We start from the raw sequence: 25799 nt of genomic DNA on the forward strand, positions 1-25799 counted from the left end.
CTGTGGAGAGGATACCTTTATATTTTAAACTAAACAGTTTCTTGAGATGTCCAAACTTGGATTAATAAAATGAGATCAGGAACCACAGTTCTAATTTTGCTAGTTTTCACTATTCAGAGTTTAAACAAACCACAGTTTCAAAATTTCTGGCATCATGAGGAACTATTGTTCTTTTAATTCAATTGTGGAAGCTTTTGATCTTCTCATTGAGTTGCATGAAAGAGGAGGGATGGGAAGGAGCATGTGAGCTTAAGACTTTAACTTGTTCTCAAAGTGAAAAACCATGGTTTCCTGTTATGTCTGAACTGAGGCACAGGTACTTTACTTAGGAACATATGTTTGCAATGTGTTATAAACTTGTACTCATGGTATATGAATATTTCATTGTGAACAACTGTAGGCTCATCCATACAATCTGTTCCTTGATCTGTTCTACAACATGGGAGGAAATACATGCTTGATAAGAAACATGTTGATAGACTACTGCAGTTTTCTCACTCAGTACTGGTAGATAGTATATAGCTAGCCCACAACCTGCTATTTGTTGCTGTTCTTGTCTTATCTATGGCATCACAATAAAGTGGGTTATATCAAACACTGCACAAACAGTGGCCCACTTGCACAATGAGACTTCCTCTTCCTCTCCTTTACTTATCCCCACCCCAGCAGGTTCAGGGGGTGCTCTGAAAGAGAAAATGCCATTGCACAAACAAAACTCTGTTGCATGTGCAGAATGGCAGTGTTGGATATAACCCAATATATCTATATAACCCTCCCTATTTATGGAACTTGCAGTTTCCTTTGGGAACTCACGATTTCTCTAAACATTGTTTACACTTAACTGTTTCACGTGGGAGCCTTGTGATTCCAGTGGAGCCACATGCTGATATATCATTTCCTACAGTTCCTAAGTACGACTTCCCTTATACATCTTGCAAGCTAGAGGGTTCAGATTAGACAGTCTGTAAAACCATGTGCCTTACAGCAAAGAAGAAATATTTACAGTTGACAGAGAAAAATTCAAAGTGAAATAAGGCCATATAGCGCTTGATGTTCTACCACCCATCCAGTCCCTTGCTTTTTATTATAATTAGCAATGTGTCATTAATAGCCAAATGTATTTGTTTTACTGCATAATAAAATTCAGAAAATTATTCTGTGTGGTCAGTGTGTATGTTTTTCATTTTCAAGGGATTAGCATATTGCTCAAGTAGTATGAATTTCATTGGCACTTAATCTGATACGGAATGTGTAACTCCATTCTGTCTAGCATCATAGGCTCTTTTTACTCCTTGCCAGAGAGTATAGAATATTCCTAGACAAATCTTTCCCCTTCAGGTTTTCATGACTTCATGTTGGTCGCACCACAGTTTACTGCAAGCCATCAGAGTATGGCCTAGTGTTGCCTTGGCTATACACAGTTTTATCTGGAAGCAATAACCCGCAGACTAGAATTCAAATCTGTCAGTTCCCATTTTCTGGGATACAATTCACCTGTTGCTAAAGAAATCCACTATGTCTAGTACTCTGATGAAAGAGGTTTGCTAGCAGCAGCACAGTTTGTCCTGCAGCAGCTCCTAGGTGTTTGCAAGTTGCTTAAACTGCTCAGGTAGATTTTGTAAGAAGCTTTATGCCAACTTTATATATGCAAATACCACTGACCTCAGACCTGGGAGGCATAAGATACAAATAATGAATATTCCCCCTATGATAAGGGCTGGATTATGTGTTTCTACTATTCTAATATTTTTTCTACAATTTATTAATAGGCATCTATAGAGGCAAGCAAGGTTTTACTTAAATTAAGCCTGTTGCAATCATATCCACACCTGTTATGAAGTAACTTGGTAGTACTTGTTTTACGGTGTTTATTCAGTATGTTCCATTGAGATCAGTTGGGGTCATACCCAAGGATGCATAGGAATGCAGCCTTCAACATATCCATGATGGGCTGTAAGCCTCTCTAGGAAGTAGAGGAGTGAAAGGAGAGGGCCCCAGTTGTCCCAGAAAACAGTTAAACTAAAAACATCCATTTAAAAAACCTTTAGGGGGGGTTAAAATATAAGGGAGAAATCAATTTATGCTTTTCTGGCACAATAATACTGCTACTAGCTGTCTCCTACATCCTGAGGTCTTATTGAAGAAACTGAATTGACCCTGAAAGATGTGTGTGTGTTTAACCCAAACCACAGCGGACTCCAGCACTTTGTAAAGTGTTTCCCATCACCTGTTAAGGTCCATTTGTCACTTATTTCCTCTGCTCATTTTGCTCCCATCTATTTTTTCTTATCATTAGGAATTGCCCACTTGGTTTATACATTCTTTGAGAAGGCTTGCATGCCATTCCATCTCTTTATTTAGTGACTGTTGGTAGCCACAGGCTCAAGGCCAGTTACAACACTTGCAGCTCTCATCGAACACCAGACTTTCTCCGCAACTCTTGGAAACAGTATTGCCCCCAGAGCATTCATAGAATTTTGATTTGTCATCCGGATTGGCATAGATACCATCAGCTTTATCTTCACAGAAAATAAGAGGAGGTGGGACTGTTGGAGGGGGTGGAGCTACACAACCTAAGGGTGGAGAATATAATCAGAGAAGACACTTGAGAGAAGTTGTTTAATACATTGCAGTTGTACTAAAGTGCAAAGCCAGTCACTTAGAGGGAACATCCCCACAGAGGTTTCAAAAGGGATTGGGTGTGCATTAAATTGCCCCCCTTTTGCTAAAACATATTGGGAAGTGTCTTTGCACATCACATAATTTGTTTATCATTGGCTACTTGTTTCCTTGCACCTCCAGATTGCAGCATGGCGCTCTGCGCATGTGCGCACATGCATATACACGTCTTAGTGCAGAGTTCTTCTCAATAAATTGACCTACCTGGAGTTTGTATGTCAAGGAGTGTCTTCAAATGTGATATCAGAGGATATGGCCCCGTATTGCAGAAAGTGCCTAGGAAATCATCAAGGTCAATGGCCCAAACCATGGCCCCTCCAAAGTTGTTTGCTTTCAAAAATTCAACCTGCGCAGAAAGCAAGTACAAGATATTCCCATCACATTTGATGTCAGTTGCACGCACTAACATGACATGAATTGTTGGGGTGCTGTTCTTTAGACTCATGGGGTTTGGGAAAGACAAACACTCGACTAGATCAATGCATCTAAGGGCTTGACTACATTCCTAAAAGTCAATGTTAACTTAAAGTTGATTCAATGACGTCAGCAGCTGACTCGCAAAAAAAATCCCAAGATCAGTGTCGGCAATACATATACACACACACATATGCACCAAGCATTGTTATAAAGCTCAAACATTGCACTGGTAAATCTTGCAAGGTACTTTGAGTGTGGGTACAGATCAATCTGTTAGATACACTAGAAAAAAAATAACATACCTTGTACTTGTAGCTGGTTAAATCATCAAACCCAACCCACTCATTCCCCAGGAAGGCATAAGGAACTTTCTGATCTTCAATCCAGACGGTTGTCGCTTCTGGTAAGAACGTACAAATCTGTCAAGGAACATTCATGTTAGCAAACAACAGCAAACAACTGTACAGGCACTTGGTGTTTTATCAGTGAAATATATTCTATCCTTTGAGGTGCACTTCTGTGGCTAATGTAATATTCCTAGCAGCATTTCCTGTAATTATACCAAAGAGGAAAAAGCATGCACCTGATAAATAATGATTATTTTTTTTAAGTGACTTTTCCCAAGAGGCCAAAAGCTGCTGAGAGACCAAATGCACTTTGCTTAGATATTTTTAAATACTGCATGCTTTTAAACTTTGGTCCTTTTTAAATGTTTCATTTACCTCATAATGAGCCCAGAAACCAGCTTCCCTTGTGTAAGGTCCAATGGATCCGGCACCAGATGCAGGAGCGCCAACCGATGTGTCAGCTGTGGTAAGCCTAAAGGTACGGCCATAAGTAGGAAAGCCCATCATAAGCTTCTGAGCAGGAACCCCATTTTCTAGCCAGTATTTCATGGCAAATTCCTTTCAATATGAACATAATAAATATAGGTATGAACTGACCATTTTTTTTACCGGCTCTGAGCAAACAATAGTTTGTTAGCATTTCCTTACACAGTTGAAGTACACAAAATCGCCTTTATCTGCAGATCCCACATGCAGGGGGCTATTGTGACCTGTGAAGGTGTCCCATCCTCCATGGAAATCGTAGGTCATCACACTGATGAAATCTAGAACCCTTGTGCAAATAAAAAAAAAGGCAGAGTAATAACAACTTGCCTAATGGATCCATATGCTGAAATAAAGATCCTCTTGATACTGGTGGGCTGAACCCAATTGTCTTTCACATTAGCTTTTGAAGATTGAATGAAACCATACAAAAACTGTATGCATTTGAACAATATTGTGTACATCTGACTTGTAATTTTCTAAACAGTTAGCTATATGATCCTCAGCTCCCGCTCCCCTTTTCTGCAAGGATATTTGTCCAGTTGTTAAATTCACATCCAACCTTTCCAACAAATGAAGTTCAAGTTGACTACACTGTTCATTTTTATCACAGGACAAGCTAAAGAGGACATTGTGTAGAAAGCTAAAGCTTAGTGTCATATGGGTCCAGCATTACAATCCTATGCATATCTATCTGTAAACTTAATAAAGGTAAACAGGACTTACTCCCAGGTAAGTGGGTATTACAGCCACTTATGTTGAACTTTAACTAGACCTTTAGTGGTCACTCAAAGAATTCAAAATGCTGCATCTAAATTCTTGAATGTCAAACAACCAAGTTTAAATCTTTGGCAAGACTGCACAAATATATTGTCTCATATTGTTGACATGTATATATTTCTCTGTATGCACGTTTTCCTTAATATAATGAATAATTCCCTCCAAATGAATAATGAATTTTGCCTTGCTTTGTCCTATTTTCACAAGTCCCCAATTTAGCACATTGTCACTTACTTTCCTATCTCTGCAATTTCATATCCAGCATCAATGGTTGCTTTGCCAGCAGATACAGCTGCTGTGATCAACAGTCTGGGTTGCCCACTCCTGGTGGCTTCACTTGAGAAAGCAGCCAGCATTTCCTGGAGAAGGGCATGGGTGAGTAAAGTTAACAGCTGCATTCAGTTCTAGCTAATTCATTGTGTGCAAGGTTTCAAAAATTGGTGGTATGCAACAACATCTTTTTTATATATATATGAAGAAATCCCACTTCTTTGGTATATGAACCAAAGTGCCATTATGGTGCCATTATGTACATATAAGGAGGAATTTAGAAAGCTCAGCCATTGCTTCTGAGATTGCTTCTTTATCTAACTAATCTCAGTAGTGGCGCCCGCCCTGTGGAACGCCCTCCCATCAGATGTCAAAGAGATAAACAACTACCTGACATTCAGAAGACATCTGAAGGCAGCTTTTAATGTGTGACATTTTAATGTATTTTTCATCTTTGTTGGAAGCAACCCAGAGTGGCTGGGGAGACCCAGTCAGATGGGCGGGGTACAAATAATAAATTAGTAGTAGTAGTAGTAGTACAGTCAGCTGATTGTCATTTAAACATAGCTAAATATGAAGAAATTTCAAATTATTTTAACATTCTTATAAACCTGGAAATGGAGTGAAGTATATTCCTTTTTCTAGGAAAGGATATTCTATTATGTGATTGTGTAAATGGCAGTGGCACCTTATTTCTAGCAACATTTAGTTGGAATTAGTGCTTTATTTGGACAAGCGTGTCTGTTGTTGATGGGAGCCTTCCTGGCTGAGGATAACTCCCATCACATGAGAAAAGGTAATGTGTGACTAAGCAACCATATCAATCAGCATCTGCTTTGTGATTTCAGGATCTGAAATAATCGACTCATTCACATACCGCATTACATTTGTTTATGCAAAGAGAGCAAGGCACGATGTTCACAGGATGCTGGGCAAAGCTTCCTCACCTGGACTAAAATAGTGAAACGATGCTTATCCTCAGGGGGGCTGCCCCGAGAACCTGGGTATTCAAAGTCCAGATCAATCCCATCAAACCCATACTGACGAAGGTACGTAATCACTGAATCGATGAAAGTCTTGCGGTTAGCAGCTGTAGCAACCATTGTGGTGAACCTAACAAAACCGGATTTGTTTTTAAGTTACTGAAAGTATGAGGATATATACGATATGAACCACAAAATTAAGCAATGCTAGCTTGTTTCAGCTTCTCTTACCACTTCCTTCCCCGCAAAATGTTTCTACTGTACTTGTTTATCCCATACTTCCCTCTGACTCTTCAAAAAAAAACCCAACTCTCCTCCTTTAACTCCACAGTGGTCTTATCTTTCTATCCACCAGAGGTTCGTGAAAATCCTCCACATCCCTTTTATCCATTCATTGCCTCTTCCTCAGCAGGCCAGCAGCAGTAGCCACAAACTACCCCCCTCCCCTCCCCATCTTGTTCATTATACATGTGAAAGAAAAGTTCTCACTTCTGGGTGCCGAAATTCCATCCTCCAATCGCCAAAAGGGTAACCATTTTCTCATTGCTATGGAAGGGATTGGAAAAATTAGGAAATAAATTTATAATATGCAATTGTTCCTTTTCCCATCATCGTTTATTGTTTCGTGAACTGCCATTAAGCGTGGTCTGAGGACCAAACTAGATACTGTGTTGATCATAGGACTGTGTGTTTGTTCTTTTTTTTTTTACTAAATAGCCATGAGGAGTGATCAGAGTTGGGGCCACAGAATCATGGGAAGGGACTTCGATCCATTGATATCGAGCAGCAGCCTCCCCACAACCCCTATTTGTGCCCTGGGAGGAAGGCTGGTACTAATAAGAGATTACTTCCCAGTGCAAATAATAGCCATGCAGACAGGTACATCAAGCCATTGTCCCCACAGCATTTCCAGATTGTTAATGTTATAACAGCTTCTCTGCCCATGATACGACCTCCCTTGAAACTCTCTGATTGGGACTCTCCTATACTAAATAATGTGCTTGATGTCAAGTTAAGTTTTCTCTGAGTCCTGGAGACGTGGCATGTTCTGGGACACAGATACAAGAAGGAACTGGCAGGCAAAAGGCATAGAACAGTCAGTTCAGTGAATAGGGAGCATATACTGTATGCAAAATAATAATAATAATAATCAGCCAGTAGCCATTCCAATAGAAGGATCTCAGGATGAGGAAGAGCCCTCTGCCCGACAGCAGCTGCCAATTAGTGTGAATAGTGTCTGACAACAGAACTAATGCTCTGACACAGTATAAGTCAGTCTCATATTTTTGAGGGGAAGCATGTCAAGTGCAAGTAGATAAATAGGTACCACTCCGGTGGGAAGGTAAACAGCGTTTCTGTGTGCTGCTCTGGTTTTGCCAGAAGCGGCTTAGTCATGCTGGCCACATGACCCGGAAAAACTCTGCGGACAAACGTCGGCTCCCTCAGCCAGTAAAGTAAGATGAGTGCCGCAACCACATTTGCGACTGGACTTAACTGTCAGGGGTCCTTTACCTTTACCTTTTTTAAGCGGGTTTCAACAGTGATGAGTTGCCTGGACTAAGACTCCTGCAGATCTGAGATCCCTATATTAGACAATAGCAAAGGATAGATTCTTTAGCACTAGGGAGACTCTGGGCTGTTGTAGCAGTGCCCAGAACTGACTTGTCTGCCCTTCTCTCTTCTGGCCATTGGCCTAGTGAGCAGAGAGTAGAGAGTACTTTGCAGCTCTGCAGCAACTAATATTAACCTTCCAGTTGCTGTTTTTTCAAGAAAATTAATCAAACATTTACAACTAGGGGGCTTAGAAAATCAGATCAGGTCCAAACAAGCCTTATTATTTTGAGATAAACCAATCTGTGTTCATTCTTAGTAATGACCAAGTGCTTAAAGAATTTACTAACTATTCTTTTAGACCATTGAACTGTGGATAGAGGACATCATCATTCCATTCATAGGGGGCGATCTTGTTATTGCTCATAGTAGCAAAGGCATAGATGACATGTGTGCACAGGCAGGGGTCCACATTTGCTGGTTTATATCTGGCAGGATCAGGCCTGTACTGGGACCAGTTTGTGAAATAACAGACCAGCTTGTAGGAAGATCCTGAGGTAAGAAAGAACATTGTGATGTGAATGTCATAGGCAAGAACAACATAGAAATCAAAGCAACTGACTCTAAAACCAGCATACTTTATGTGTTAATGGAATGAGGTCAGCTCACGCAACAGGAATTTTGCCCCTCTCCTCCCACCTCTTAAACCTGTTCTAGGTTTTCCTTCAGCCTTCCAGAGCAAAGTCCCATTTCACAAGCAGATCTCATTCTGCTCGTGCAACAACTTAGTTCAATCTGGCCCTGTGCACTTACCTCTTGATTTAGGAAACTCATTGTGATTAAGATACATGCACAATGCTCGATTAGAAAGTTATAGTCTCTAGCCTAGCCTTTGCTCGTGTTCTCCAGATGTTTTTCACTACAACTCCTATCACCCCCAGAATGAGGGACCATATATTTCCTTTACAGAAATCTGTGGATTTATATAAAGCAAAGATACAGTCTCTCATTCCTAATGTTACATTCCTTTGTGCTGGTTGCTGCTACTCATAATCACACCCTTAGTACTGCAAGCTCCCAAATCAGGAGGGGGCAGAAATGAAAATGGCAATATTAAACCTGAAAGCACATCTTGCACCCACCCTCAATTTGTCTCAGATATTCCATCTATTTTTGAGGAATAAATCTATGAGCAAGAAGGAATTCTGCTTACCAGGCTGCAAGTGCAGCAAAATGGCCAGACCTACAAAAGATTTAAAAACAAAACAAAACACCATTACAGTATGCATAAAACCATCTGACTCAGTTTGCTAAACACCTCATTTCCAGGGTTATGTGTCTCATAAGCAAACCTGATGGTGTTCTCATTCCCAAGTCTAAGCTCAAAGTTCACCTCCCTTGTTTCTAGGAAGAAATGTCTCTTTATGTTTCTCAAGATGTAAAATTACACACAGGACCACTCACTTGCCCACAGCAGCATCTTCCCCATCTGTTTTGCAGAGGAAATGGCCCATCTGGGGAAATCCAACACAGCCTTATAAACTGCTCACTTATCAGTATGGGAGCCACACACCTGCTAAAGGGGCATACATCTGGCAGCTAAAGTGCACAGGTGGCTGAAGAATAAATCCCGGGACAGAAAACAGATCTAACTTCAAGGATGGAAAAAGTGTTGACTTTATGAAAAATTACATTGTGTGTATGAAGAGAACCACAAAGGCCTATATTTTCTGATTTTTGACAGATTTGGATGTCAGCAAAGCCCTGATGCTGACGGCAAATGGTCCCAATGATTTTAATGAAGGTTCAATTAATTACTTAATGTTCAATTTTAGAAATCTTACAACCCAATTACATATGTGGTTAAGCTGAAAACAAATCCTAGTGTTGTCAGCCTCTGAGTGTGTAGGCAAAGGACAACAACAACAACAACAACAACAACAACAACAACCCACTCTTCACTCTAAGGTCCCAGCATTAAAACATAACATTAAAATGATATTTTCAGGAGAAATTTTTAAAGTAAATAACCCTGCAACCCAATGCAGAAATGTGGAAAGTGAGCTTTAGATCAGAAAACTAAGATAAAAGCAGAATGGACGGATTTGTCTATTCCTAGTCTGAACTTGCTCAAGTGTTGAGTAATCATATGTGAAGAGGCTCTAATAGCCTTTCTAGACAACTATTTAGAGCATTCAAGGCACACGGCTCAACATGCAGATGTTAGATAAATAAGCAATGATATTTGTGTCCAAATGGGGCCAAAGTATTCTTGCACAATTTGCCATTCTTCATGCCCAACAAGTGGTTATCATTAAATTACAGCTTAAAAAACAAAAAACCCTAGGTGAACATTAGTTTGTGACTTGCAGCCATACACCATGCCAAAAATTTATGCAACTGGCCTTCAGCCCCCCACAAAAAGTCACTTTGAGATTATCTCTAAATCCCCAAGGCTGTTTCTGCAAGGCACACCTCCATGGCACTATATCAGTGCAAGATAAGACTCTTTGCTAATGCTGGTCTTGAACTTCATGTTGAAAATAGGGGAACGCAATATAGCAGAGAAGTGGGAGCCTTAACTCAAAGTGGAGCTGAATAACAGCAACATAGCTAGGAGTTTCCTCTAGTTTTGCTACTACAATCTAAAACCATTGCTGATGATGCTAGAAATGAGACTTTGAGAAGCTTCTAAACAACAACAATCAGTGTAGTCAAACTGACAGAGCAGAGCTGTGAAAGCTAAAATGAACTTGCACAGAACTTCTTGTCCTCTAAGAAGGGATGATTTACTAAGCCTTCAGGTCCTGCTTGTGAGCCTCCAGTTGAATCTGACCGTTGTTGGAAACAGAACATAAGCTAAATCAGGCATGGAGAATCTGTGACCCTTTAGATGTTGTTGGACTCCAGCTCCCATGAACCCCAATCAGCATAGCCAATGGTCAGTGATGATAGGACTTATTGTCCAACAACTTGTCCCTGGAGTCCAGATCTTCTGCAGCACTCTCTATTCCAGCTTTTTCTTCCAGTTTCCATGTCTTTCTTCCTCCTGCTGCTCCCCAGCTTCACTTATAGACACTGTTGTTACACGCTACCCCAATTTCCCAGTGGTGCAAGATTCCAGGGGTTCCAGATGCTTACCCAGGGTTTTCTTTGGAAATGAGGCATAGCGGAGACTGTGGTGTCTTTATGATGTATGGCTTATTTACACATATATACAACCTGAGCCTACAATGCAGGGGTTCAAAGCATTACACTCCAAGGGGGTTCTATCTCTCTCATGGCTACAATCTCTTATTCAAAACAGGCAGCTCAACTTGAGTTCTGCCCCGCCCCCTTTTTCCAACTTGCTGCATTTAACAGATTGACACTTTTCCCCCTTGATCATGCCACAGCCAACTTAAATCCTAAAACTTCCTCCTAACAAAAACTCTGGCATTGTCTTCTAAGTAATGATCTCAAACTTCAAGGGCAAGCGTTCCCATTTTTCGTCTAGATTAGTGTCTTGCAAAGTCATAACACTATTCTAACTTTCCATCTCTTAGCCAATCAGAAGGGCAGCAGAATTTAGTTGAATTTCTGACTCCCATAGCAGTCCTTGATCTTTCTTCCAGGGAGTAGAGTTATACACTTTGGGGTTCATTTAAAAAAATAGAGGGAGTGATGATTAGAATTTTTCTCAAAATAAATACAATTTCTTACATTTCAGGTTGATTAAATAATAATCTCTCCTTGTTTAAGCACTGCTGTCTCTGCCTCTTCACTGAGCAAAAAGCCATCTGATCCTCTTTTGGACCTTGACAGCAAGACTCAGGTACTCACTAAGCAACAAACACCTTCCTGGAAACTAGAATTAGGTGAAGCTCCCTGTGTCTTTGATTTTTATAAACTTTCTCTTTTAAAGACAGGTGGAAACAAATAGCTAAGGGAGAGGCACCTAGTTATGTTGGTCAGCTTTTCTTTTAAGTTATAAATATCAGATGTATGGAAAAAATGTCTTAATTGTCATCACCACTGTGCCACAATTTAAAATGATTTAAAGTACAAGTAAATGCAATAATTTTTTTATTAGATTGCATAGTGAAATAGAAAATCAAGGTTGCCTAAAAAGAGCATGTGCATTCCAATTCTGCATAAATCTCATGATATTCAAAATCTGATTAACAGCAAAGGAAGAAAAACAAGACACGCAGCAGACTCAAACAGAAGTTTGTAATGGAAGATTCCCCAACAGGTTGCTCAAGTCTGGATGATCACATGCTAATAGGCAGCGAATATCTTGAAGTATCTTTTTGCTTGCAAAGGTTCAAGGAGGTGAGAGATATAACATGGATCCATCTTTGTTGCACAACACGTTGCATTGCTCTATTTGCTTGGTGTGATACTTCATGTTCTGTCCTAGGAGAACAAATGCATGTCAGAAGCATATCAGATATTTGCAAGACTTCCTATTTATCAAGAGCATAGCAGAGCAAAAACAACCCTGAAACATTTAACCCTGTATTGGAACACTTCCTCAGACTCTTGACCAACTCAGACATGACACTGTGCATTCCATAGGCCTCTGCATGCTTGGTTGTTGTTTACTAAATAGCATCCATGGGGTGCATATAGTTTGGGGCCACATGGAGAGTAACTCAAGTCCCATTGAGTTGAGTGGCCTTTACTTCCAGGTAAGTAGGCAATGCACAAGCTTTGCTTAACTTTCTATTTGATCTTTTGCTGCCCTTTCAAAGTGGGTTTCTCTTCTTGTCTCAATTTAATTTCAATTTTAGCAACTTTATTTGTTGTGTGGCTTGTATTCATGTTGTGAGCCACTTAGAAGACTACAGCTGAGAGACCATATACTGTGTGTGTGTGTGTGTGTGTGTGTGTAATATTTAAAATGCTTTCATATTGCAGGGTTTATCACATGAATCCCCTTAAGACTATTCCAAACATTCAAATCTAAAAAGAGAGGTTAGAAAATAAGGGTTGAAACTCTGATGCAATTAGTATGCCTAATTCAAACTTCACTGGACGTTAGATTGGTAGCTTAATGAAACATGCGCCTTACAGCCTAATTTGTCATTACCTCAGTTTCCTAGGAGACCCTTAAGCTTATTCACAAGGACATTGGCTCCTTGGCCACAGAATTTGCCAGAGAAGTCATCCATCCCCAGAGTCCAAACCATGGCTCCTCCATAATTCTCCCTCTTCAGAAACTCAGCCTGCAAAGGAGAAGTTTAGGGGGGGAACATTTGTAAATAGCCCACAGACTAGTGCTTATGTACCCTTTCCATAATAGTTGTCACATAACATGCCTCTTCTACCATTTGCTAATAACAGGCAACTACAAATTCCTTCTGGACACTGCAGCACATTTACAATATATGTAAGGAAGTTCTGGCTTTACACCAGGAAGAACTTTCTGACAGTAAGAGTTGTTTAGCAGTGGATGGACTCCCTCAGTAGGTAGACTCTCCTTCTGTGAAAGCTTTTAAGCAGCGATTGGATAGCCACCTGTCATATGTGCTTTAGTTGTGATTCCTGCACAGCAGGGGGTTAGACTAGATGACACTTTATATACCACTTGATTTAAGAAGAAAAAACTAACAACCTCAAAGCAGTCTACAAAAAGATACAATTTACATTTAAGCATAGCATTCAAAGGAAATTGAACTAACATACAGTGGCTCAGTAACCCATTTTCTGTGAATCGAGAGCGTGCCACTCTGTGGTGACATAAATAAGACACTCCTTCTTTCTGTGAGGTAACCACAGAGGGTGGCTAAAGAGCACTTGGAGCTGCTAACATTGATTTTGCATAAGGGAAGAAGCAGAATTTTATTTCTGTTTACTTCCAGGGTGAAATAAGAATGAGGCAGACAATTCTTAATATTGTACACTCCTTCTACTTCCAAAATGTTGTGTGCCAGCCAACAGGATGGTACTCAAACAATGCTACTTATAAATAAAAGAGGGTATCAGCATGCCCTGGGGGATCCCAGGGTTTGCAGAAGTACCAAAAAAATATTTGAGTTGAACACTAAAAAAAAAAAAATAACCATGTTCAGAGGCCCCAGAATTCAGATTGTCTGTTAGAGGGGGAAGAATGGAGTTGAGGAACAGAACGGTGTATCATGGGAAAGAAGAAGATTTTAAATAACATGGAGCCTTTAAGAACATGTGTACACAGAGGTCCACCCATGCAACTGGACTTCCAATTCCATTTCCGCTCCTCTCCCTGTGTGCCCTCAAAATCTGTTCCAGAGGATGCTGTAAACTTTTCATGTCAGGGGCCACTAGGGATAGGAGAAAAGGGGGAAGTTCCATTGCATGAGTCTGCTGCACTAGTGGAATAGCAGCATTGGATACAGCCCATGTCTGTGAGAATGTGGCTGTAAATTTGGTTAGCAGCTAGAGGGCCTAAAGGATTTTCATTCTCATAGGATGTAGCAATTATCACAAGGCAGTGACACACTTTAAACTGAAAACTCTTCTCATCGTCATATCCAACCCAGTCTCCAGCTTTGAAAGCATAAGGAACCTTCTGTTCTTCGATCCATCCCTTGGTAGCTCCCTTTAAAAATGGGCACACCTGTCAAAATGATAGAATCCCTGTTTAGATAAAGAGCAGAAACTCAAGGAAGTATGAACAAAAATAAAAACAAAGTCTATAATCCTAAAAGTTAATCATTCCAAGTTTCCCCCATCAGAATCATTGGTTATTTTATAGCTGGAAGGGTACAACATTTGGTGGTCTGCAGCTTTAATTTACTGTATACAGCAGCCAAATGAGACCTCCTACAGCCTCTGCCTCTGACCTTCAGGACTCTCCCCAGGGCACACGCCTCAATGGCCCTGCACCACATCCTCCATGAGTGCCTTTGCTTGGCTAGAATGTGCTCTTGGCATGTGATCACACCTTAAGCTTATCTGGATGGAGGCCTAGAAACCTATGGATTTTGTGTGGCCGAAAGGTAAACTACTTTGCTAAGTTAAGTCACATCCATCACTCTACCAATATTTGCCTGTGGCCCTTGGACTGGACAAGACACCCCACTCCAGTATACTGTAACAAAATTGTTCTGGTTTTCATTAAAAGTGTGAGCCTACACTTGTCAACTCAGAAGTATATCCCACTGCATTGAATAACAGGTGCTCCCTAGCAATGGACTGCAGCTCTACAAGCTGGTCCTATGCATTATTGACGGAACACTGAAGCCCCGATTCAGGCATTCCTCTAAATGCTTATGGACTAAAAATGGAAAGCAGAGAGCAGAAATGCATACCCAAGGGCCATCCCAAATGTTCCCACAGGTGCTTAGACTCCTCCCCACCAGAAACCCTGATAAGGCAAGGAGCCCAAGCACAGTGAAGATGCCAAGCACATTCTGCTGAAGGCACTTAAGTGTCAGCTTTCAGATCTTCCCTCTCAGTTCAGGAAGGTCTGAAACAGAGAAGCATACATGGACACTTCTGTCCCTTCCCTGGTTTGAGTCCACATTTATTCAGGCGAAGGCCTGAACAGGGCTGTACCCATGGCATGGCTCCCAAATAAATATTCATGGGATTGCTGCCTAAGACTTTGGTTATGTCTTAGGCACCTACCACAGGATCACCCCACTTTATCCTCACAAAACTAAGATGTCAAAATAAGATGTGTTAAGAGAAAATGATTTGCCCAAGCCCACCCTTTGAGCTTTACAGCTGTGGGAATTTGACTCTGCCTCCCCAACATGATCATCTACATTATAGTAGCTCTCAATCGTCAATATTCTGTAATAAAACGCCAAAGACCCATTTACCTCGTAATATGCCAAGATCCCAGAAGTTTTGGTGTACTGTCCAGGAGAACCTCCACCACTGGCTGGAGCACCAACATCGGTTCGTGAACTAGCAAGTTTGAAAGACTGTCCATATGTTGGAAAGCCCATCAGGAGTTTCTCAGCTGGCGCTCCATTGTCCTTCCAGTATTTCATGGCATATTCCTGAAGCACAGACAAATTATGCAGACTTCTGTCATTCTTTCCTCTGTGAGTTTACTTTTTTAAAAGACAAAAGTATTTGGGAGGAGCTGAAAGGAAGGGCAGGCAGTGAGGGGCTGCTTAACCCTTTCCCTCTTTCGATCAACCTCCTCAAGCTGCTTTGTCATCTGTGGGAAGTCAGGGTCTCCGTGTCTTCCAAAAACATTTGTAAATGAAAAAGAAGCTTGGGGAAGCTTGGGGGAGGTGATTTTTGAGCTGAAAATCATTCAGATATAGTCTGCCTTTGAATTTTCTTTTTTTTAAAGAGGAATTCTTCATGCAGCTACACAAAACATGTATTTTGAGCCTCATCTTCAATCACCCACCCACCCATGTTTGCTAGGGTGGCCATGTGTCCCACTGGACAGAGAAGAGTCCACTCTTTGAGGAAGTCCTCTTTTTAAAGAGTTGTCCAGTCCAGGCCCAGTTTAAAGATAAGGAATCATGCAAAGGGAGAGCAGGGGCCTTGAAGTCACCCAGTAACAGCTCCTGGACAGCAGACTGAGCTAGCACACAGGTCACTTGGTCCCATCTTCCCCACTATGGTAAAATGTTTTCTATTTCTATTTGAATTTATAGCCATTGGTTCTAAATTTGCATCTAGACATATAAATTGGGACATGAAAATCTGTTCAGGTCTTTTTCATGACACATCTCCTCCTGTCTGGTGGTGTACAAGTGGCCACCCTAATGCTTAGGCTTGATATAGTTTTACTGCATTGAGTGGGGAAAATTGTCACTGGAATTTAGCTATGAGTTTAAGATTGGGCCAAGTGTTCTTTGTTCTTACACTGTTGAAGAAGGGCGTTGAGTCATAGGAAGGTGCACCTCTGTGCAGGGGGCTGTTGTGTCCTGTTTGAGGTGCCCAACTTCCATGGAAATCATAGGTCATCACGTTGATTAAATCAAGACTCCTGGATGCACACAGAAAGGAATGGCAAGATGAAGGAACAACTTCTTCAAACATTAAGGAATCTATGATCCAACAGCCACACTGTTAGTGATAATAATAAGACAGTTATTTTGATTCATAGACCAAAAAAATTAAAAACAACAACCTGTGATTACATAAGCATGATGTAGTAGCTCCTTTAAAAGCCCTCAGAAATATTTCCAGAGGCACTGTAGAATGAGGCCCAGATTTATTTATATAAAGCCTACAGCACAGTATGGCTGCATAGACACAATGGTCAATAAATACCACCCTACAAACCACTGTTTATGAGAGCCTACAAAACCAGGACATCAAACCCCAGAGGAGGTTCAAAATTATTGAAATGGGCTGGATCTTTGGGAGAGCCAGTGTAGTGTACTGTGTACAGGTTCAGCAGAAGCACAAATTTAATACTGTAAGTAATAATAATAGCAATAAAGCAGAAAGAGAAGGGAGGAAAAACAGAGGCTTTTCATTTGAACGGCTTTCTCCTGAGTTCTTTAGCAATTTGTCCTAGACCTAGAATTTAGAGCATTCAGAGCTGGTGTTCAACAGAGATTCTGACGCAGGGCATGTCGCTTAGCAGAAAGCATGTGACTCACTTCCCCAGGGCAGCAACTTCATATCCAGCATCCATGGTGTTTTTGCTAGCAGATACCGCAGCAGAAAGCAACAGCCGTGGGCGTCCTGTTCTTTTGCCCTCTTCCTCAAAAGCAGCTATCAGTTCCTTCAGAGGGAAACAGCAGGAGTAGTTGGGTGTTGCTCACGTACAACTGAACAGAACACATTTCAAAGGACAGCTGGCCTTTTGCAGTCTGGAAACTTCCACCCATACATATCATGATGAGAAATATCTTCAGATGAAGGATATAAACTTAATCAATAAATAAAGATAAATATCCACACACAAGTTGGGCATGCCTGTTTATTTTTATTTGACTGCATCTGAGCATACAATATAGCATTCTTCTTCTTGATGATTGAGTCTTCTTTGTCATATTTAGTAATTCACAGTGCTATCCTATACATGTGTACTGAGAAGAAAATTCCATTAAGTTTAATAGTGCTTTCTTTCAGGTATGGTCACTTAGGCCCCATTGAATTTAATGGAACTTGCTTCTGAGTAGATATGCATAGCATTACATAATTTATCACTGGGACCCAAACCAACCATTGCTCTTGATGTGGAAGAATAAATATATGGAGGCTGGTTGTGATTACAAAAGCACTCTATACATGCTCAGAGGTACTTATATGTTCTATCACTACAGTATATATTCCAGGAAATTAATTTTAAATACCATTTTAAAATAAAGTAACCCTGTTACAATCATTCACTTGTTTTTAAGAAAGGTTTTGACCATTTTTTGTCAAAGTAAGTATGATCCATGCTATTTCCCTAGGGGCTTCCAGCACTCTTTGCTGAAGCTAGGATGAACATCTATATTATTTTCTTTTCATACCTGAGTCAAGATGGTGAAGCGATGCTTATCCTCTGCAGGGCTGCCTTTGGAACCTGGATATTCCCAATCAAGGTCCATACCATCAAACCCATGTTTGCGGAGAAAATCAATCGATGTGGTGGCAAATGTCTGCCGATTTGCTGGAGAGGATATCATGGAAGTGAACCTGGAAGAAATGTGTTATTTTTTGACAGCTGCCTTTTACAACTTACATCACCCTATATTTCACTCTTATTTTTTGCTGGGCATCATGAACAGCTGCTATAAAATGGAAGAGCTCTGATATCAGTAGGGACCAAGGATGGACCAATCTGTCGATACTGGTTCTCCAAGTTTCTCATTTTTAAAATCTTAAATTTGCTTCTATTTCTGCAGCAATCCACAAAAATGAATAAATAAATTGAAACTCCTCATGAAGATTCTTCAATATTTTAGTGTGAATTTCTCATAATAAACATATTTTATATGCAGTTTTATACACATTTTTGCAAGAAATTTTCCCTAACCTAATGCAGTTTTGGATGTAATTTTCACCAATATAAGGCATTTTTATGCACATTTTAGGCTACTATGTGCATTGTTGGACACATAACCTGGGGAATCGCACTGGAAAATTTGAAGAAGTATGAATTCTGAGGGTTTCAGTTTATATAATTTTTCAAAAAGTATGAATTTGGTTAGTCCGTTTGCCCCTTATGGCGTTGTGGGCGGGGCCCCAAGCCCGCTCCTGTGAACCGGCGAATGGCAGGCCGGATCATCTGCCTGCCACCAAATTGGCCACTGGCGGCAGGGCCTTTTGGGTGTTCTTCTGAGCGTGGGATCAACTGGTCAATGGTGGCACTTGGCCCCACCCCCAGGGCAAGGATAAAAGACCGTCTGCCAGGCCATTCGGCTGGTAAGTTCATCTTTAAATATAAACTGAATCAAATTACTCCCCCACCATCAGTGAAGTGAGGCCAGTTTACATCACAGTCCCCTCCCACCCTTTCTACTAATTAGGATTAGTCCCCTTTTGCTCTCTTTGGGGGTTTGGCCAAATTTAGGGGGACTTTTCAACCACACCTCCCCAATGAAATGAAATGAAATGAGGGGAGTGAACTGATTCAACGAGGAGAAAGAGCTTGCATTTGTTGGTGGGGTGGGTTCTTCCTTTCCCCCCTCTTCTTTAATCCCTTTTTTATATTAAAAAGACCCTCTTATTAAAATCATTCCCTGCCATTACTGCATCTCTGGGAAGGAGGCTCGCACTGAATAATAGTGTACACAGAAACAAAAGACAGAAAATGTTCCTTGATCTTTGAAGGACAATCATTTCTCAAAGGAGGAAATTCTCTCCATGTCAGACTCAAGCTCTCCAAAATGCCTTAAGTCGGGTGTCCCAAATCACAAATTTCTTAGGAAGCTATATCTCATGAACACCCTCTGCTCTTTCTATGAGTATAAGACAGAGAAGGGTCTTACTTCTGGTTGTCAAAGCTTCCCCCTCCAACAGCCAGCAATGTGAGCAGCTTATTATTCCTAGAAAGCAAGAAAAAGATATAGTGGAATTAACATTTCACAAATGTTTTGTGACAATTAAAAAGGAATTTTACCCTCCCCACCTCAAAATATCCAAGACTAACATCACAAGTTGCTCCTTTATAACTGTAGAATATAAATTTCAGAACCAAACAGGTTTTGAGAGCTCCTCTAGCTCATTTTCAGGGGTGTGGGCAGAATCCCAAAAGTTCTTCTGTCAGGGCCATTGGGGAAATTAAAGCAGCTCCCAGGGACAGAGCCCAAAGTGAGACAGAACTTAAAAGCTTGCTGTTGTTCTTGAGATTGCTGGCAGTTCCAAGCAAGGACAGAGAAGGCTGGCCAAGCAGATGCTATTACAGTGGAAGGAACAAGCAGGCAGCCCTTCATAACTGACATTTGCATTCCTGCAAGGCAGTCTTTCCCAACCTGGTGCTTCAAAAACCTGCAAAAGCTCTTTCATCAGAGATTAAGGCAGGGCAGAACAAAACGAATATGTGTCCTGATGACTATCATTCCACTCTCAAGCATCTTTAGAAACATAGTTACAGAATTCTACTATGCAAAAAATGATCATCACAGGGAAACATCAGGTATCACTCCAACCATCCCCATCCCCCTGAATGTCAGGCATCTCCAAATTACTTTTTTCACATTACAAAGCAAAAAATACAGATTTACCACCATGTGTATGCTCCATAGGAGCCATAGCCAATCCTAGTGCTTAGACAAGTATCTCTAGGAAACACATACTTTCAAACTCTTGTTTGGCACTTCCACCCTTTATATTTTTAGAGGAATATTTTAAAAGTCTTAGTTCTAAAGGAACACTTCCCCATGTTCACAGATCTTAGAAGGAGAGCCTTCTTATTGTTGCGCCTCCAAGGGGAAAACATTATGTGGTGACATAGGATGGGGACCTTTCTATGGTGGCGCCTCAATTAAGAAATGCCCTCCCCCTGAAAGCATGATTGGCAGAGACACTTTTATCCCTGTGAGGTAAAAATTTGCTGGTTTCCCTGTGCTTTTGTGTGATATTGAGAACAATACCAATGTACTGTTTCTGCAATGAAGGAACCTGTGGGTGGTTAACTTGAGAGTTTATATAATGTAATTTTTAAGATGTATTGTGTTCTTGCCTGCTCTTTCAACTACATATACTGGAATTGTGTTGGTTGTATTTTAATTTGTATTGTACCTTGCTCTGAAATCATGTGGTGAGGTGTAGGTTAAAAGTACTTTAATTAATTTATTAAACACATAATTCATGAAGGGACCCCATGAGACTCTTCCTTCTTTTGCTTCTACATCTGCTGCTATTGTCAGGCAGTGTCTAGAAGCAGCTATTAAACAAACATTGTGATGTGAATACATTCATTGTGAGAGCTGCTTGCCTTTGCTTTAAGGCATTAAGTTTCTTGTAGAGTTCCACGTCATTCCATTCTATAGTGGTAAGTCGGTTGTTGTCCATGCCAGCAAAAGCATAGATCACATGAGTACACAGATGTGGGTCTATATTATCTGGTGTGAACTTGGCTGGCGGGTCCCTATACTGTTCCCAGTTAGTGACATAACACACAAGCTTGTAGGCAGAACCTGGAAAGAGAAGGCAAAAGGTTATATTTAGAAAAGATCATACTGCATGCAGTTTGTAATGCAGGGTCCTACGCAGTGAAGTCAGCACACAAGTAGAATGACTCCTGTTTGTGAAATGAAACCTTTCTCTCCTCCTTGCCCTTCTGAGTCTCCCATGTCTGCTCTAGCGGTTCTCCCTATTTTTTGGATTTTGGGGGAGGGTGTGAGTGGCACAACGGGGAGCAGAAGGGATAGGAGTTCCATTTCCCTCACACAATGACTTTGTTGAATTCAACCCACGCTGTTTTCTACAGTTTCCTTCAAATCCTCATCATGAGCTTGACCCTCTTGCAGGGCAGAACCACCAGCTCCACACAAAACGAAAGCTATAGAGCCAGCAACTTTCCAGGTCTAGACATGTGGGAAGTGATTGTTGTGGAAACTTCCACCACCCCAAAAAACACAATAGAAGAGTTGGTGCAAGTTTATTTGGCTAGGAGCAGCAGCTGCTGGAGTTTCGACCTCAGTTACCCAGACTTATATCAAACCATTTCCTCATCACATGTCTGTGTTTATAAGACAAACTGTTTTGAGCAGTTTAGAAAAATCCTACATTAACTTGATTGGACTCTTGATGAAATAGTGGTACTCTAAATAAAGGAGCTTTGCAGGGCTTTAGCATTTTGAAATAAGGAGCCCCTTATATGGAGCTGTGATCTTACCCAACAATAAGTGTTCCTGCTTTGCCTCAACTGGGAGCAATGCACACAGGCTATGCACACGGCAGATCTGTCAAATTTTTAGAACTAGTCCCTAGCAAACAAGCAGAAAGGAAGTTAGCCTTACCAAGCTGCAGATTCAGCAGAAGGATGAAACCTGCAAAGCAAAAGAAACAAGAATGTTGAACATTAGATGTAAGTGTTAAGAAGGCACTGTAATTCTTGTTCATTCTACTCAAAATGTAGGCAGATGGCAAGCAGGTTTCCATGAAGCTTGGCAAAATATGCATTTTGGGGGGCAAACAAAACATGTCATTAAATGGGTTTGGCATTTGCCCGGACTGGGGTGGGGGCTATATGCAAATTGCATCAGATGCGGAGATCATAATTAATAAGATCACAGGAGGCTGGGGGATTTAATGCTGTCCTCCTTTGCTGCAGGTGGTGGGAAGTCTCTGGCCCAGCAGGAATCCTTATTTGGCCCCACTAGGCTGTTTTCTCCCAATCACATGAACCTGTTATCCATCTGAAGCCATATGTGACATCAGCTTTGGGGTGGATAAAGTTGTGGCTTCCTGCCAAATGTGAGGTATGTATGAGATGCCTGTGTAAAGCCAAACATCCCAGAAAGCCTATAAATGCTATCTTGGTAGTCAAGATAACCCTGGGACTAATTGGTACCTGCTGTGAAATTGCTCTCACATATGTGTATCTGTTTCCTTTGATATGCTTATCTGCTGTCTGAGTGCTTGGCTGCTGGCCTAGGGAGATGGAAGTCAGGAGCTACCCATGCAACCTGGACCCTTGTCACCTATTCCTTCACCTGACAGATGGATGGATGGATGGATGGGAGTTGGGAACAGGCCTTCAGGCAGGTGGGATTAATTAGACTACTGCTACCAGAAGTCCAATTTCTGTAGAAGTAATACATAAATGCTTGGTCAGGCATGGACAGTCATGGCATGCTTGCTACTTCAATGTCCATTCCAAGACGGAGCAGCAAGAATCTCTGCATTGTGTTGTAAGTCTCTCTGGCACTTTTGTCATCCTAGTTTGGAATCCCTGCAATAAACCACTTGCCCAGGCCCACTTTCAGGCCTGAGGGACAGAACAGTGCCTATCAGCTGGTTGGCAGTGCCTGCAAAGCCCCGTGTCTATGCTGATGTGGTTTGCATCCAGTGTTACACTGGCATCAAGTGATTGACAGGTGGGTACACCCACCTGTGAAAATAGTCCACAGTGGGTGGAGGAAGTCAAAATACAGCCCGCCCACCAGATCCAGTTACCCTTTATTCCAATCCTCGTGCACCTGGCCTCCACATATTGATACATAGTGCCCTACATGAATGGACAGGAATTGTGTAAGTACAATTCAATTTTCTGGAGTACCAGCTGATTTTAGCCCCCAAAGAAAAAGGATACAGAGCTCTGTATCTTTTCTCTCTTGAGAAGAAAGTAGTGTGGGGAGGTGTTGCCTGATAAAACTAAACCCTTGGAGAAAGAATTATGGAATTATATATAACAAGGAGCTCTTCCCCCACATCATTTATATGACATTGTTTTATTTATTTATTAGTTATCATGAAACACAGATACTAATACAACACTCACCTGCACACAGTAGTAGCTTCCCCATACTGACACTTGCACCTAGGCAAAAATGCAGGAAGAGGGATGGAGATACAGAAAAATGAATGAATTTGCCTTAATACAAAATCTGCCCATGCTTAATAACATACCCCTGAGTGATGTGTCTGTCTCTCTGTGTGTGACTTGTATATATATGGCTAGTTCTCTGTCTACATAAAAAAGCTGATGTGGACCTGAGTGAAAACTATATACACGATACTCCTGGTGGCCAGGGTGAGAACTTCAATACATAACACCAAGCATGTACTGTACCACTAATCTACAGCCCTTCCATAGTCCCATGGTGCACCTATGTCCCCTGTAGCAATCAGCTACACATTCTGCGTTGGAGCTTTGATTAAGATAATAGGACTGCTGACTGGCTAGTTTGTTAACATTAGCAAAGAACAATTTTTAAAACAGCAACAACAACCACAACAGCAAAAGTTATTTATATGGTGCTTCAGAAAATTATGTACTGTACATGCTTTAAAAAGAGACAGGTTGCACTTGCAAGCTTACAACAATTTAAAGATGCTGCTTATAATGAAAACATTGAAACATAATAAGAAGAATACAGGGTATAAAACTCTAAGAAAGGTGGCAACCCAAGAGAGACAGCTGAACCCTACACCATGGGTAGGCAAACTAAGGCCCGGGGGGCAGATCTGGCCCAATCGCCTTCAAAATCTGGCCCGCGGACGGTCTGGGAATCAGTGTGATTTTACATGAGTAAAATGTGTGCTTTTGTTTAAAATGCATCTCTCAGTTATTTGTGGGGCATAGGAATTTGTTCTTTTTTTCCAGTCCCCAACAAGGTCTGAGGGACAGTGGACCAGCCCCCTGCTGAAAAAGTTTTCTGACCCCTGCTCTAGACTGCAACAGCAAAACAACTCTAATGAGTCTAGGACCCAGCCAGCCCAGCCACGAGACAGGGTGAGGCCACTGCCTCAGGCAGAAGAAGCTTTCCAGGTGCTGATTTCACAGCCTTCTGGGGTGAGATCTCACCCAAAATCAGGGCCAGCTTGCCCCAAAATGGCACCAATGGCAGCAGCGCTTCTCCACCAGTGGTGAATGTGACAGAGTGGAAGGCAGAAGTGGCAGCAGCAGGGCAGGGTGGCACTTCCCCTTTTGCCTCAAGCAGAAAAATGGAATGTTCCACCTCTGATCTAGGGGGTTCTGTAGCATATTGCAGTAATGGAAAACTTAGAAATTATATGACAGCACCATTCCATATGTTTTGCCAATACTCATTCAATAGTTCACACCCTTTAAGTAATTTGCATTCTCATAAATGCAGCTTCCACCTATTCAGCATGAGATCCAACCCACAGAACAAAGCCTGAAGACCTACACAGAACTCCTTTTAATTTTAGATAGTTATTCATGCAACTACAGACCTGTCAAAATCCTGCAATTCAAAGAGCACGATTCTCTGTAGCATTCAGTCTCTGCCTACTGCACGTCTCAGAAAGCACCTTTTTATACATTTTGCTTCCTCACTCTCCACGCCCTATATTCTTGATATTCTGAGGCAATACCTGAAAAGAAAAGGAAGTCATAAGACAGAAATGTTGTGATGAAACATGGTATGAAGTAACTGCCAAAAGAGACATTGATATCCCTCTCTGTCAGTTATGCAACTGGTCCAGGAAGAGACCTTTGATCCCACACAGGTATGTCCATTTCCACCACAACAATATTTACAAATAAATTAAGATTAATCTGTTTGCATCCATGACCTGAAATTGTTCCATGAGAGAGCGTTATTCAAATATATTCTAGCATTATCTCGTCCAGGGCTCTTTGGCTTTTTCACCCTCAGGAGCACACAATATTAACTACAGCCTGAAACACGAAACCCATTTTTAATTTGTTAATCATATTTGTTCATCTTAATTTAATTTGCTAATTTGTTAATCTTCCCTGCCTAGAAGAGATAATTTTGATTCATGCAGCTTGTATTGCAGAGCAGAGCAAAGATGTGGAATGTTCCATCCTTCATAAAGCTGTTAAAGGTACAAGACACTGACTCCCCTTCTGAAAATAAGTGACTCATAGAAATGTGGGAAAGTGCTCTCTCTTGCTCTCTCTCTCTTTCACACATACACAAACACTGGCAAAGCTCAGACTTCCAACATAAGTTCTTAAAAGGTAACAAGATCCTCAATACCTGATCGAGTATGAAATAATCCTACTGCTTTGCAAGGAATCTCTACCTCTTCTCAAACTTTACCTCACAAAGCACCTTGTTTGACACAGTGTAGGATCTGCAGGAACACAATACAATAATGACAAGCAGCTGGTACTCAGAAAGCAAATAAAGCAGCTGATGAATAGCAAGATAACCGATTTCTCCTCCTCGTGAGCCCCAGAAGCACAGCTTTGTAAAGTTGCATTAGCCTTGGACTGGCCTGGTACACAGACCAAGTGAGACACCTCTTC

General features: G+C 41.2%; 1 protein-coding gene across 1 annotated transcript; it reads right to left on the minus strand.

Annotated features, from left to right (window-relative positions):
* Nucleotides 1–2382: 2382 nt before the first annotated feature.
* On the minus strand, nt 2383–25580 carry LOC310847722 (acidic mammalian chitinase-like; the record flags this gene model as incomplete). Its single annotated transcript, XM_083745783.1, has 22 exons — nt 25528–25580; nt 24755–24895; nt 23337–23375; nt 21853–21882; nt 20826–21027; nt 19378–19434; nt 17917–18082; nt 17056–17180; nt 16310–16433; nt 15301–15483; nt 13974–14090; nt 12591–12720; nt 8724–8753; nt 7861–8062; nt 6449–6505; nt 5924–6089; nt 4941–5065; nt 4092–4215; nt 3819–4001; nt 3399–3515; nt 2884–3025; nt 2383–2573 (listed from the first exon to the last, which is right to left on the minus strand). The coding sequence occupies exons 3-22, from the start codon at nt 23359–23361 to the stop codon at nt 2383–2385; spliced, it is 2496 nt and encodes an 831-aa protein (XP_083601909.1). The 5' UTR covers nt 23362–23375; nt 24755–24895; nt 25528–25580.
* Between the last annotated feature and the right edge of the window lie 219 nt (nt 25581–25799).

Source organism: Podarcis gaigeae (genome assembly GCF_964106915.1).
Source record: "Podarcis gaigeae genome assembly, chromosome: 6".
NCBI classification, from domain to species: domain Eukaryota; kingdom Metazoa; phylum Chordata; class Lepidosauria; order Squamata; family Lacertidae; genus Podarcis; species Podarcis gaigeae.